The sequence below is a fragment of the Bacillus rossius genome, chromosome 6 (genome assembly GCF_032445375.1).
Source record: "Bacillus rossius redtenbacheri isolate Brsri chromosome 6, Brsri_v3, whole genome shotgun sequence".
NCBI classification, from domain to species: Eukaryota; Metazoa; Arthropoda; class Insecta; order Phasmatodea; family Bacillidae; genus Bacillus; species Bacillus rossius.
Window position 1 is genome coordinate 56,432,340 of NC_086334.1, and position 16,134 is coordinate 56,448,473.

Sequence of the window (16,134 nt, forward strand, 5' to 3'; positions counted from 1 at the left end):
TTGAATAGTTGTTACAAATCTCATTTACACAACAACCAGCTAGTGAAAATTTTATGTTTCCCCAAATTGACTGATATAATGTACCTACAAGACAAGGCTATAATTTTGTGAGGTTAAGCTTCGTCGCAGCAGTTCTGGGCACATAACATGTCAGTTTTTAAGTTTTGACAAGCATATACCGAATTTACCCGAAAATAATGTGACTCTGAAAATAATGCTACCCCTAACTTTTGGATTATGAGTTTATGAAAAAGACTTTACGGATTGGAAATAACAATTAAAGTACATGATACTTGAAAATTATTTAAATTACTAAATATATTCCATATTTATTAGACCCTTTCAGAGAAGGGTCTAGAGAGTGATTCACACAGCCTCTTTCGAAACATGAAACACAGTTACAAATAATATTGTTTTTTATGACTATACCTAGTTCAAAGGCAGTTGTTCAGAAAACAAAGAATCTGGTCATATACGGTGGTCACCTGGGAAGTTGGAAGAGGAGGTGAGGGGGCTTTCCCCAGCAGCCCCAGTGAAGAAAACCAGAAAGAACCCAGTGACAAAACTCCATTTGCACCTCTCTTTAAACCTGCATCTCTCATCTGTCAGTCTGTGCAAACGTTCAGGAAGCCCCGGACTAAAGTGGCATAAGTGATGCAGTTTACAGTCAAAGCATGTATTTTTTTTTTTAACTAAGTGAAGGTTTAGAAGACAGTAATTAACAGCAGTTTAAAGTGGCATAAGTGACACATTTAAGAGACAGAGCTTGCAGTTTTTCAACTAAGCCATTCCCAATGGCAAGATTCAAGTTTACTGTTATAATGTGACCCCCCACTATTAGTTTGCTAAAAACCATAACATTATTTTAAGGAAGCTACAGTATATGAATTATAGAGTTTGACTAGCACCAATAAAAACCAAACAGTGAGATTTGAATCGCACATATTCTGCACTAAATAATACCAACTGTGTTTACGAAGTAAGCCTACATGTAGAGCAACAAATACTGCTGATATACGCACCCTGACAGTAAGATTGATGACTCCAGTTGTATCTGCTAGGGCTTCCTTGTCCAGGGGCTTGGCTGTTCGCAGTTCGCCCGTCCTCGGGTCCAGCAGGAAGTAGTCCAAGGGGTCTGAATGGGGCAGCATTCACTATCATTGATACAGACAAGTGGCAAGGTAGTAGTAAATACACATGTTATATAGTATATACAGGGCCGCAACTAGAGTCTCTGGCACCCGGGGCATGAATGGATTTATGCGCCCCCCCCCCCCCTCTTTTTTTGCACATACCACACCAATAAAGCGGGGGGTCCGGGGGCCCTCCCACGGAAAAATGGTGCTATTTAAGCATTTTCCATACATATACATGTAACAGTTTCTGTGCTACTGTAACTTCCATGCAAAAACGTTTTACCAGTTACCAGTTGTAGTAGGAATTACAATGCAAGCAATTTCGGCGCCCCCACAGCTTTGCGCCCGGGGCGTATGCCCCGCTTGCCCCCCCCCTAGTTGCGGCCCTGAGTATATACAACTCATCCGACCAGTTGGCCCAGTAGCTCCCATACGGGCTGGTTATCACGTTGTCCCTTCACCACAATACCACGAGCGGCAATGGTTTTAAGTTAGTTAACTTCTCGACACAATTAAATATTTTTTAAACTGAGGACATTTAAAAAAAATATTGGGTGATATTTTTTCAAGGTTCATTATTTAAAACTTTTGATTATCAAATTTTTTGTGTGGTCTTTTCAATGTTAGGGTTCCACGCTCATAGCATATAATGAACACGCACAGGATACATGGGACAAGTTGGTGGGGTTGCAGAAAACATTTAATTATGTTTGCCATGAAGGAAAAAAAACCCCACCCCTTTTCAGATCATGTTTACCTATCGATCCAATACCCCTCTTTAAAAACTTTGGTCATTTAATGCTGCTGCCTGATGATACAAAAGCAATTTGGAAGGTGTGAAAAAACACAGAGTTCCTCACACTTTCAGGGCAAGTGATGATGCGATGTGTAAACAGTGACGGCCCCAAACTTTGAGACGCCCTGGGCCATTTGATCTTCCAGGGACCTACTACTGTGGCAAGGGGCCTAACCGGGGGCCTAGGGGGTGTAGAATAGCCCCCTAATAAAATGGTAGAAAAATTTTAAAAAATAAACTCTTCAAACTATGTATTATCTTAAGAAAAATTTAATGTTCTTTCTAGAAATATTGTACTCTGATAAGTTTTATTAATGCTAACGTTCAGATTCCTGTAAAATCGCGTCATTATAAGAGACAGTAAAATGTTTGAAGGTTTTTATTATATGAAATAGTGAAATGTCAATTGAAATTTAAAGGTATTGATTTAAGATTAGATGCAAATAAAAATGAAGATATTCCTGTTCCCATTAATGCTTTATTTTTCACATAAAAACAAATCAAAAGGACCATGAGAAGGAAAATGGCCAGCATGAATCCCTGATGGGCGCAGGGCCCAGGGTGGTCGCACCGCCTTGGAGCCACCCCCACGCACAAGGCACGTCCACAAGGCAACTGTCCGCCAAACTCTCTTACCACTGGACCAGCCCCGTCCTGATTCAGCATTTCTTAACAGCAGTTACAGTGGCCAGTAGCGGATCCAGAGGGGGGGCTAAGGGGCTCAAGCCCCCTCCAAAAGCATCTGGGTCCACTATTGTTGTAGTGTTTGCCTTGATAAAGCCTAGCCTCAGCTGGGTCAAGCCCCACCCAAACAAAAATCCTGGATCCGCCACTGACAGTGGCATTAGTGAACCTCACTACTGGTGAGTATGTGACTGCAGCACAAATCTTCCATGGACACAATACTCACAGAATCATCTTACTGTGTCTGCCCTAATCATACCATGGTCGTTTTTCCATGATGATGGTTGTGGATACACAATCCAGCCTCATGACTGATATTTCCATCATCGTATAATACAGTTAAGATTAAAACTACATCACTTTTAATTTAAGCTAAAGGACTGGAGCAGTCATATACATTATAAACCAAATAACGTAAGTGTTCAAAAATGAAAATGACAGAGACAGAGAGTGCCAAAGCAATCCTGAAATGTAGCCACAGTTACCAAAACCAAACATTTCATTTTACAACAGGTGGTCTCAGTTTCAATATAAATAGGTTCCATGTGGATCAAAAATAAATTTATGTTATACCCAGAGATAAGACAGAACAACTATGAATATGGCCTCATTAAACTATGAATACCTGCAATGGTTGTCCTCCCCATACAATGTGCCTTCCCACACTACTTGTACATATTACTTATTACTCATATGAAATTCTTTAAATCAATAATTCTGATGATACTTGTTTATTACAATTAGGATTTTAATAATTGTTCTAATGCTTGACGCTGATATATACATTTAATCAAAAATCACAGTGTGTATTCTGAAATGTAGACTACGCAACATCAGTACCATAACTTACTGTATTTTTTTACTTGTAAACTCAGAATGAGCTTCATTCACTTTATCGCAACAGATTTCAGATTCCACACTTCTTTTCCCTGTGTTCCTGAAATTCTAATGCACTATAAATCCCCCTCCCTCCTCCTGATGCCTTGAGAAAAGTAAAATAAAAGAACTTACGGGCATGTTAAAAGTGAAATGCCACACACTGGTTGTAATTCTACATCAGCTCACTTAAGGTGCTGCTGACAAAACTGCTGCTGCCATCTGTGTTTTCAGCAGGTAACTTGATAGCTAAAATATTACACATGGATTTGAGATTCAAAGGACTTTCACGCGAATGCAATACATTTGTTTTACTCAAAGGCCCCTTTCAGACCTTTCAACTCTCGGAGCGCCGGAAACATTACGGCGGATGGTCGTTTTACTGGAGGGGACAGGATACCCTGTCACTCAGGTTATGACCTCAATGCTCCTCTCGAGGAAGAGTTGCGAGGGCAAGTCGTCTGCTGGATGTTTGAGTGCATCATCTGCTTCTGTGTTGTTCGCAATGTTCAGTGTGTTGGGATTTTTAGAACAATGAATAACATATGTATCACTATTCAAATTACAATGATGATTATGCATTTATCTCTCATAATATTATGAATAAAGTATTTTTGTCAACATATATTTAGTATTTAATTAATACAGGTCACGAGGAGTATATACTTATTGGCGATCTTAGGTTAAAACACATACAACATAATTTGATTAAGCTCTCATCATTTGTGGCACGACATTAGCTGTTACCTAAGCAGATTCAACTTCAAACGAATCTTTCTATGCAATTGTATTTTTCAAAACGTCTGCTTTTGTACCAAGTAAAAAAAAAACACCGTCAAGTTGTTCTCTTCACCTATATGCGACTTACGAACTGTTTTTGACCTAGGTTCATTTGCTACTAACCCTTACAACTCCTAGGGAGCAAGAGAGATGGCAAGTAAAACGAACCAAATAATTACTGGTGATGTCTAAGTTATGTGTTGTTTTCAAATTTATATAAACCTGAAAATTAATTTTATATAGGTAATGTTAAGAGGCTTCAGAATAGTATATGTAATGTGCAATTAACGTATCCACCACAACAAGGCCTCACCTAAATACACACAGTTTCGCCATAGAAGTACAAGTGGAATATACATGGAGCCAAATAGAAATGCAGTTACACCACTCTCTTCCTGATCGTTAAATATTTTGTATCGCTCAGAAGTTATTGCCTTGAATTTCCTCACTGGCCAATGGTTTTGGAGAGAGGCCTTACAAGATGAAGGGGGGAGGGGGTGAAGGGAAAGAGGAGGGGGATTGGGGAAATACGAAACATCGTCCATAAAAAAAAAATGAGATTCTGGGGGCCTCCCCGAAAAATTAGAAAAATTAACTCTTTTAAAAAAATTTTTTTCTAAGCCAAACTAGAACTTTAATTTTGATGACATTTTTTATTATATCTTGAGCAATTTTTATATTACATTTATGTAATAATATATTATATCTGTAATAAAAGGCAAATTTCGGGGTTCCTTTAGGCACGTTCTACAATGACACGGAGACGGAGTCAGATCTCACGGAACAGAGTTGCTACAACAGCACGCAGACGGAGACGAATCCGTATGGATCAGCTCAGCAATGCTCAGCTCTTCCGTTTACATTGCTATGTCCGACCAATAGAAGCCGAGTACTTGGCTGCGGTGGTAACCATGTTTGTTTATGTTCTAAATACTTTAAATATTGTTTCAAGTACTGGAATATCTGGTGTTTTACTATTATTGGTTTATTTTTTATTATAAATGTAAATTCTGCCCCTCATTGGTTGCCATGCACTGTGGAAGCATGATAGAGCAATGCTCCGGGCTGGAGTCACGGGGAGAGGGATACTCACTGGTGACCAGCTCGTAGGTGACCCTGCGCGGCTGGCCGCGGTCCCGGTCGCGCGCGCGCACCGTCATCACCAGCGTGCCGATGGGGTCGTCCTCCTGCACCACGCCCGACAGCGAGCCCAGGAACTCTGGCGGCGAGTTCTGCACGTCGCGCACCTTCACCGCCAGCACCGTGCTGCCGTGGTGCGTGCCGTCCTGTACAGGGGGCAGCACCGTCACAATCACAGCGCTCACACGCCATCTTGCTTTCAACCGCATTGTTGTGTTTCCACCACATAGTCTGCAGTCGTTAACATAGTGTCTGTTTGAACTCTTTGAAGTGAAGTCATAACATAAATGAATTCACTGCGGTAACTTTTTGTAGCAGTCAGTCACAATTAACTTAAAATATTCCACGAAATTACACGTGTAACATGCTTTAGCGAAGAAAACACCACAGACAATTGTTATGGCCTAAAAAAAAACTGTTGAAACTAAGATGGCGTCTTTTTTTTTGGTAAAAAGAAGAAGAAAAATGCTGACCGGTCTTCAAAGAAACAAAATTATAGTACACAATGGAACAGTTGATGCAGCTTTCAATTGTTGTTTCCTATCGTCACCATGACATGCACGAGGAAGACATCTCTACCAGGAGGGTGTTTCGATAAACTACATCAGCACAGAATATTACGGAAGGGGTGCAATGTGTACACATTGGCGTTCACTTCCTTGAACGTACGTAATGATCTCGAGGATACACAACATGGTGCGGGCCAAAAGACTTATCAGCGCTCCAGCGCGGTGAGAAGGAAGATGAAGGGTCAGCGGGTCGGAAAAAGCAGTAGGGGAAGAAAATACGTATCGGTCGGTGGATTTGAAAAAAAAAATTAACTCATTGGGAACGGCATTTTTCTTTGAGTGCTATGCACATTCAAAATATTCTGATTGTGTAATGCTACACGAACGATAGGTAAAAACACGCACCAAAATCATTACGATGGTTAATGTTTTTAGAACAGTTAGTGTAGCTGGGCGGTGTAGAGTCGGAACTATTTGGTTATTTAGGGCTCCACCTAGCAGTGGTGTATGACTCTGCCGGTCCGTTGCAAACAAAGCTTTCCCTTCGAACTACGGAGCCCAGATCCCAGGACGTTTGACCCACACTACAGTTTGGGAAGCCTTCTTTTCACAGACGAGAGAGCCAAACGTCCGATCGTGCATCTTCGGTTTTTTTGTTCATTGTAAAAGGTTAGGTTAGCTACATTATAAATACTTTAAAACATTGTGGACGGTTGATTTGGTTAGGATAGCTACATTAAAGATACTGTGAAATCATGTAAACGGTTTCCTAGCCCTGGATAGCTACATATTAAAAAGTTATTTGCTAAGCAACCATAAAATGATTTTACAGTATTTTTAATGTAGCTATACTTACCTAATATAACCAACCATCCAAAATGTTTTAAAGTATTTATAATGTAGCTAACCTATCCTAATCGACTGCAAAATTTAATGCCACACCGGTTTATACAATGAGATAGAACAGGGAAAAAAAAGCGAGCACGAACCTCGGGAACTTCGGGTATGGCTCTCTCGTCTGTGAAATGAAGGCTTCCCCTACAGTTTAGTTGAAACAAAACAAAAGAGTAGTATGGATAGCTAGTGCATTTACTGCAACCTTGCTCTTCACTGGCAGTACCGTAGGTTGTATGCCAACTTTTGCATGAAATGCAGTTTTCTTTTGTGGAGACTATATGAATATGTGCATAATACAAAAATTTAAAAATGGCGAAGACTAGAATTACGTCAAAATACAATTATCAATCCTGTGGCAAAACGTAGTTGGTGGAAGACAGTTGTGCATTTAAAATCAGGATGCAAACCAATTAAAATTACTTGTCTTTGTGCCCCAGATAATGCATGACATAACAAAAAACGACGATGGGAATTCTGTACTTACGATGTATGGTGGGGAGGGGGGAGGAGTATTCGGTGGTGTCAGCCTACTGGGCGCTCATCAAGACGATCCAGGTTCAGATCCTGATCGATGTGGAATAGGGTGAATGCAGTGTTTTCTCGGAGTGCTCCTGTTTCCTAACCACAATGTCACGTCCCTGCTACACCCTCGTGTCACATCGCTTCAGTCAATCACTGGTCTAGCAGAAGATGCAGCCGGCATAGGGCAGAAGATCATGACTGATGGAGACCGAAAGTGCCATTTTGCGGTATGTTTTTCCATCAGCCTTCTTTCCAAACATCTGCACATCTCTTCTTAGTCGTTCAGTTGTTCGATAAGGCTCTAAAATGCCTAGAACTTACGTATGGCGAAAGTTTAAACTTTATAGAATGTGAGAATACCTATGTGTGGCAACCAATGGTAGTTGTAAAGTTGAAATGATGTGTGACAATAGCAGTTGTGACTTAGAGGTGGTATTTGCAAATGGTAGTTGTGACATAGAGGTGGATGTAACATTACTATATTTTTTTTTCATAGAGGTGACACGTGTTATGGTAGTTGTGAAGCAGAGGTGATATGTGACACTGGTATTTAACAATGGTTATGCAGCAAGGATAGTTGTGACATAGATATGGTATGTGACAATGGTATAGTTGTTACGTAGAGGTAGTGTGTGATAATGGTATTATTGTTACGTAGATGTGGTATGAGACAATTGTAGATGTGTCGCAGAGGTGGTGTGTGACCTACAGGTGGCACGTGGCAATGGTAGTGGTGACGCAAAGCAGACTCCCCACATCATTCTGTGGGCCCCGTTGCTATAAGTCATGATGCCCCCCACCCCTTTTTTTCTAACAGAGATAAAAAAAAGTTTTTTTTTCCTTTATGTATATTGTTTTAGATATATATATTTTTTACCTTTTCACAATTAATTATTTTTAAAACACATTAAAACTAGTTTTAAGTCAGTGTTTCGATTGTCAACGTAAATTGATTTTGAATAATGGCAAATAAATGAGTGCATGTAAGTGTTCTGCACTGTCAACATGGTGTCACGTCAATTGGTGGTGGTTTTGTTACTCACAGTTGTAGATTCAGACACGTTCTGTACGCACAGCATATTCCGAATAATATTACTCTGGTGTAATATTTCATCGGTAACTAAATTTAGACCTTACTGTTTAATTGTTTTCTATGATTTATTTCAAATTGTCTACTTTTTTGTTTTAAGTTTTATTGTCTTTCATTTGCAGGCCCCCTAGAGCAATAGGCCCCGTTGCCATAGCAACGGTAGCACCGGCCATGTGGGGGCCCTGACGCAAAGATGGTATGTGACAATGTTAGCTGCGGTGTAGAGATGGTATTTGACAATGGTATAGTTGTTACGTAGACGTAGTATGTAACAATGGTATAGTTGTTACGTAGATGTGGAATGAGACAATTGTAGATGTGATGCAGAGGTGGTGCGTGACCTACAGGTGGTGGCACGTGGCAATGCACTCACTCACCGTGGCGTTGAGGACGACGTGGTGGAACTGCTTCTTGGCGTAGTCCAGCGGCTCCCGGAGGACTACGGCGCCGTCGTAGCGGCGCGACGTGGCGTTGAGTGTCACGATGGCGAACCTCGAGCACGGCGCGGAGCCCTGGGGCAGCGCACGACGAGACAAGAGTCGATCAAAGCAGTCAGCTGCAGATGCTACTTGTTGGTTATTTTCAACCTGTGTAGTATTATTTATTTAAAAACCACACACCTACATTTAATTACTTAAAAGAAAAGAAAATTTTTACGGCCGTAACAAGTTTTGAGGTGGTTGCAGAAATTATCCAGACACTCAGTGCTCCACCTGAAATACTTTGTCTATTATTTTCAATAGCTAAACTAGTTGTCTAGTTCCAGCTTTTAAGGCGTAAACCAGCCCTGGGAAGCAAATTAATTAGACCTTAAGTCGTAGTATGTTTTTAATTTATACGCTTTGTAATGAATCTGCAAACGAATTTGTTCGGTCGTATTCAGACTTAACTAGTATAAAATTGCATTTTCTTGGCTTCTGGGCGTAGGCCGTATCAGGTAATTGTATTGCGACGTTTCGGCAGTCATTGCAGCTGCCATCATCAGGTAGACGCGGTCAGACTTAGTCTACCTGATGATGGCAGCTGCAATGACAATTACCTGACACGGCCTACACCCGGAAGCCAAGAAAATGCAGACAATGGCCTTGAAAGCCTGCGATATTTGTTGTATAAAAGTGTAGATCTCGCTAAAACTAATAAAGGTTTAGGGAATAAACTTAATTTTTGGTGACAATAGGGTTACATAATTCTGTTTCAAAGCCTTCTACAATTTTATTTGAATTAGAGTATAGTAACGTTACCAAATTTTCCTCAAAACTTTTCTTAAAATGAACAAGGTTCGTGGATATTGTAAAATTTCATACATGCAAGTTCAGACGGAATATAGGTCGTACATGCCCTTAACCGGCGTTACTTCATTTTGAAGACAGCTGTACATTAAAATACTGATGGGCCAGTGTAGTTTTATTTTATAGCAAGATGCCACTAAAAAAAATCCTTCATATTATAGCTAAAGTTTAGGCGGAAAAATAAAGTTTAATACAATGTTTTTGTGGCAACAATAAGTCCTAAACGAACTGTGAAAGGCATAATTTTGTTCTGAAGACTCTTGCTTATTGAAATAAATGAACATTCAAATCATAAAACATCAGATTTTTCCGCAAGAAGCCATCGAATTGGATATCGCACATACATCTAGCTGAAAGTTCGGCAGCACACTTTTACGCATGTTTACAGTGACGAGAGGTCATAACAATTGCAACTATAATTTCTATACAAAGACATGCCCTCCTCATAAAAAAAAAAATTTAAAAGGCAGCAAAAGACACAGTAAAATTATTCCACGTATTAAGTAGGAACTACACATCTTTATAAGACTGGTCTTAAAAATGTTTATATTAGATTGCAATATGTCCCAAGTTAGACACATACTCAAGAATATACTATTTTGTTCACTGTGAATTATTATTTTAAAAAAGAGGCACAATTTCTTTGTGGAAGTAATTAATTCAAACATTTGTCGCGGAGGCCCTCGGACTCCGTCAAGATCTACAAAATGTCACTCAAAATAAAAATAAAATAACATCTTAAGATTTATAAAAAAAAAAGCATTTGGGGGGGGGGGGGGGTGTGGTAGCAGTAGAGCTGGTACAGGGATGTCTAACATCCTTGGGACAGGGGGTGTAGGGTGTTGACTGAAAAAAAAAAAAAGTATTATTCATCCCACATCGTTTCAGGTTTATTTCCGGTAAACTAAGACCAACACATGAATGAATGGATAAATAATGTAAATAACGCCAAGCTGCTCTGTTCACAATAAACAAATAAATGCCTCTGTTGTTCAGTGGTGAGATGAAACACCAGAGATCAGTGTCACAACTCACCCCCGAGGAGTCGGTCTTCTCGGAGCAGCTGACCTCCAGCGCGTCGCCGATGACGTCAGGGTCCTCGGCGCGGACCTGCTGGAAGATGGTCGTCCCCACGGGGGAGTCCTCGGGCACGTCGGTCTCGTACGGGACCTGCGGCGGTGCGGGGCGTTACATGACGTCTGCTCGTGCGCCGGGGAGAGCTGAATTGTTGCCCGCTGGATGGGCAGCCCTTCAGGATTTTTCTGACAGTGGTTAGTTTCGGTAAGGTAAGGTTAGGTTAGGTCACTTTACAAACTAACCACTGTCAGAAAAATCCTGAAGGGCTGCCCATCCAGCGGGCAACAATTCAGACAACCTTTCAAAAACACCACTGTAAGAAAAATCCTGATGGGCTGCCCTTCCAAGGGGCAAAAATTCAGACAACCTTTCAAAAACATTACTGTCAGAAAAATCCTGATGGGCTGCCCTTCCAAGGGGCAACAATTCAGACAACCTTTCAAAAACATTACTGTCAGAAAAATCCTGATGGGCTGCCCTTCCAAGGGGCAACAATTCAGACAACCTTTCAAAAACACTACTGTTAGAAAAATCCTGACGGGCTGCCCATCCAAGGAGCAAAATTTCAGGATTATTTAAACTCTTAAAGGAGCGTGTTTTCAGAAATTGGATGGGCTGCCCTTCCAGTCTCTGTACAAATAAACCACTGTCAGAAAAATCCTCAAGGGCTGCCCTTCCAATGGGCAACAATTCAGTCGGCACTTACCGCCAACAGTCACTACGTAGTATCATGGGCGTACATACCCGAGGGTGGAGGGCAAAGGTGTCCCTCCCCCCCTCCCTTGGGCCTAACTTGCGCTCGCAAAATCGTGACTGCGAAACAGTGTTGATAGAATGTAAAAGTCAAAACTATATGTTCAACGGAAATCTTTCTGTGTGTATTATAAAGTTTTCTGCTTGCTGCATGCAGATACGCCAAGATTGGGGCAGTAAACAACAATACAAGTGCCCGAATCCAGGGATAACGTGTCGGTTGAAACCTACGCGCAAAACTCTTTGCCCTTTTTTTTCCATTAAGATTTGCGCCCCTGCGTAATATCGTCAGAAATATGTAAGTACTTCATTATGGTACCGTAATAGTTATAAATGTAATTTTGAAAAAAAAAAAATAGATACCACTTAAATATACACAAGGAAGTGGTACTGCTTTACTTCGCTTGAGAAAAGACGCGACTAGTATGAGAAATACTTATAAAAATAATTTTTAGAATTGGTTTTTTGTGTAATTCAATTAAGTCAAATATTAAGTAAATTTAAACACTTCTGGTTCACAATATTATGAAAAATAAGAAGTAAAATACTTAAGGTCCTAAAGGCCTAGGTTTGCCAACCCCCTAAATGCAAAAAGAGTGCTGAAAATGTGGCAAAACAGAAGTGCCTGGTGGAAACATGTTACTGAACGTTAAAAAAAAAAAAAAAAAAAAGACGCTTTATCAGAGTTTATTTCCATGAAATTAATGAATAAAGTAATTCCTGAAAGGTTTCTTAGGTTTATAATATCAGTCGATAAACTAATGAGTAAACAACCTGTATAGACACATTTTTAAATGATGGAAATCGAAGTAATAAAATAATCTTTACAGATAGTTTAATTAGTAACTGAAAAAAAAATCTAAGGATTTGATAAGAGAGAAAATGAAGGGATATTCATGGAGTAATTTATGACCTACGATTGTTAAGAAAATTCGTAATAAAGGACAGAGTTTACTTTTTTCGAAAAATGAACGAGTTATTAATTTTGTTCTGGGTATTCAGGTAGTCAGTCCCCTGGCTGGGCTGACAAATGGCGTACAAAGACCCGGATGTAGACGCGCCATTACACTTGTCTATACATGTTTTGATTCATGGTTAATCTTTAACATGTATCTTTGTCAGTGGAAAAGGCTAAAACTGGCGTTTTCACCGGTAGTGTGTAGTATGTGAATGTATGTATATGTTTGTATGTGTATGTATAACGTATAAGTATACATAATATGTGTGTGAAAATCTCTAAACACAGTACTTTAAGTTTTTAAGTGATAGGGTCACCTCTTAAAGTCTTGTAGAGGTACCTTACCGACGCGGAGACTGCACGTCAGCTCGGCGCCCTGCTCATAGAGACGAAGAGGCGTATGGTGCACGAACTGGTGTCGCCCTTAGCGCCCCCACACCTTTTGAGCTCGTGAGCCTTGCCAGGCACCCACCTAAAGTAATACCTATATACTGAAGCACTGAAGAATAAGAAAAATGTTTATTTTATAACTGAAAATATAGCGCCACTTGTAAGGCAGGTATGTAGCCTAATATGATTCCATGGCTGAGTACGGATGAGAATATGTGTGACAATGATTAAAACGCTAATGTTCATTGGCATAGATAAAACCAATAGCATATAGGTAATCAATTTAGAAATAAAATAAAAAAGTTAGTAACTTTTGTTGAAAGGGTCTGCATGAACCAAAGTGTATTTAAACAAAACATATAACAATTAAAGGGAAACATTTGTATACAATTTAAGTGTAGTAAATAATATTGTTACGAGGCGGCCAGAGATGAAGGTGGAGCGGCACACTGGCCGAGATCATCTCTGAGGCAATCCCGCTGTGAACCAGGTAACGCCCGTCCCTCTCCTTCCACTACAACTACACGGACACCCCATTAGTGGGCCTCTTTCTGTCCCATGGAGTCCGGGGTGCCTCTCAGTTCTCCATCACCTTTTGTTTTACCAACTATGACTAAAACATTTTACAAAATTGATTCGATGAATTTTGGGATACATAAGATGAATATAACTGTACTAAAGCAAATTTAATTTGTAGATAAAAATTCCTTTAAAAGTAGGTTATGTATAAAACGTAAATCTTTGATGGGATCTTAGAATCCGGCCGCGGCTATGGCGTAGGAAAGATAATGGAAGTGTGACAAGAAGACCAAAGAAGACAAGAACATCATTGCCTCACATAGGGCAAGGTGGGGTTATTCGAATCATTTGAAGTTCTAAACCTTATAATAATTCCACATTGTATATGAACAGATAAAAAAACAGAAATTAACGTTACAATTTTGTTATCATACTAAATCAAAATATTTAATTAACTCATTTTCTGGTATGAAATTACTAACGAAAATACTATGCCTTAATGATGTTATCCAAAAAACATTAGTATTATATATAATTATTAAATACCCCAATGATAAGCCGAACTCGTTCACAATTTAAAAATTAAAAAAAAAAAAACGACAATTGTTGCGAATTATAAAATACCAGTAATTTCATAGTAGGTACGACCAAACGACTGGCATAGTACAAACTTCACATTCCACACAATGGCGGACGCAACCTCGACTTTTGGAAGGGACGGATGACCGCAGAGTTTTGCGCGGGGTATGAAATGTATTCTAGTTAAATGTGGAGTCCGAAATTTTTTGCCCCTAGTCATCAAAACTGTGAATTATCTAGTTAAAAAAAATATTACACACAGTTAAATAAAACCAAAAATGTTCTGATTATACATGTTTATAAAAAAATGGAACCAACTTCAAAAGCCGGGTGTGGTCTGAAGAACAATTTTTATTTGTTATCGCTGCAGTTTTTTATTACTGTTTTATAGGGGGCGGAGGGCGGGGGAGATTGCCCCCCACAACCCATCCAATAGAAATGCCACGAGTCCACAACGATTCGAGAGCATCGAGTAAGAAATATTGTGATAATCGAGTATGGGTATAATAATAATCTAGTTTGAGATACCGCAAGAATCAAGTACAGGACAACATCTGCATACGTACGATGTCTGAACATTCGCTCGTGCAAATTAGGACAATGATTTATTTTGTAAACATAAACAAGTACCATCGATAAAATTTGCATTTTTGGCCTAATTAATATGTTTTTATAGCCAACATTTGATTATATGTGCGGGTAAGGGCGCAAATATAAATATTTTTTTTAAGCTTATCATAGAAATGTTTGTGGGTTATGTTGGGTCAAAAAAAACAGAATTAGTTTGGTATTAATCTACTACAAAATTCTGCCATTAACGTTCCAGTGAATCTGTGAAAGTAAAAAGTTTCGGTTTATGAGTTATTTGTGCACCCACGCATCATAAACAATAGGTGCTAACGAAAATGCGCTAGCCAATGTTTGAAAGTGTTTGGAAGTGTTTGGGAGTGTTTGCCGATGAAGTGAATCTTAGGCTTTTTGGATATCGCATGAGAAAGTTGAAAGTTCGGCAACGTGTTATGCTACCATGCGTTGGAAATGGCTTTTGTTACTGTTCGCAGCAAGCAAAGAACAACTGAATACAAAGATAGTCGACTATAACTGTTGTTACTGAAAATATATAATTATTTTAATTCTAGCACGGTCTTAAGGAAATGCGAAACACGTAAGGTATTGCAATAAACTGCTAGTGTTATCTTCGTCGTTCATCGGTAACCTTCGGGTCCATGCGTTTTTCAGCTCAGAGTGTTACTTCCCCTTTACCCCTTTCGTTCGTTATTTCCTTGCCCTTCTGCTTTCACTCTCCTCCCTTAACCCTGTGTTGCGCATGCGTCCCTCTCCCGTTACTTGGTACTATTTTTCATCTGCGGAGGTATACCTTGCCATGTTTATATAAGCCCTGGATTTATATAAAATCCTTCTTACGCTTTTCGTCTCTTCAAGGAAACCCACCTTGAGATCGCGTAGGGGTGCCGCGTATACGGTCATGGGCACGTAAGTGTTATGCTTTGGAGTTGCGTTTGTTGGTTTACTGTAGAGGCTCTTATAGTAATGTAATACGTAACTCTCTTTGCTTAAACTATTTTTCGGCCTGCCATGCTCTAAATTATGTTTGTTGTCAAAATTTGTTCACGTATTTGTGTGATTTTTTTAAATATTGCCCATGATCGGATTCAGTTGCGGTATGTTCTTAAGTGCTCTTGTTAAAGTCTTTAACTTTAATATAAATGTGTCCGTCTCGACGTAAAATGTTAGCATTTAATCATATCGCACTCTTACAATACGTTACTCATGATATACTTGAATTTACGCGATATAACACATTCGTGTTCTAGTAATCAGTAGTTTGATGTGTATTTGCTTTAATCACCCTGGTTCGCATAGAACGTATTTATTCTTGTTCCTATGATATTCTTTTCGTAATCAATGTATGTACGTATAATCCACGTTTTTGCGCTCCTTACGTAAACTACTAAGTCAAAAGCACGCATTTTTGTATTCCAGTTGAGATTACGTATTTGTACGCGTATGAAATCATTTAATCTTTTACTATGTATTTTGTAATTAAGATGAATGTTTGGTATCGGGTTATTTACTAACCCTTGATACGTACACTTATGCTGACGTACAATCTGTTTA

The 16,134-nt window shown here is 39.5% G+C and overlaps 1 protein-coding gene across 2 annotated transcripts in view; it reads right to left on the minus strand.

The window, feature by feature from the left end:
* LOC134533220 (cadherin-87A) overlaps positions 1 to 16,134 on the minus strand; it is a 328,672-nt gene that overhangs the window by 58,314 nt on the left and 254,224 nt on the right. For both annotated transcript variants that reach the window (XM_063370617.1, XM_063370616.1), the window contains exons 6-9: positions 10,755 to 10,889; positions 8,808 to 8,942; positions 5,366 to 5,558; positions 1,023 to 1,135 (exon numbers count right to left, since the gene is read on the minus strand). In XM_063370617.1, the coding sequence (XP_063226687.1) occupies positions 1,023 to 1,135; positions 5,366 to 5,558; positions 8,808 to 8,942; positions 10,755 to 10,889 (576 nt within the window). The remainder of the gene's footprint in view (positions 1 to 1,022; positions 1,136 to 5,365; positions 5,559 to 8,807; positions 8,943 to 10,754; positions 10,890 to 16,134) is intronic.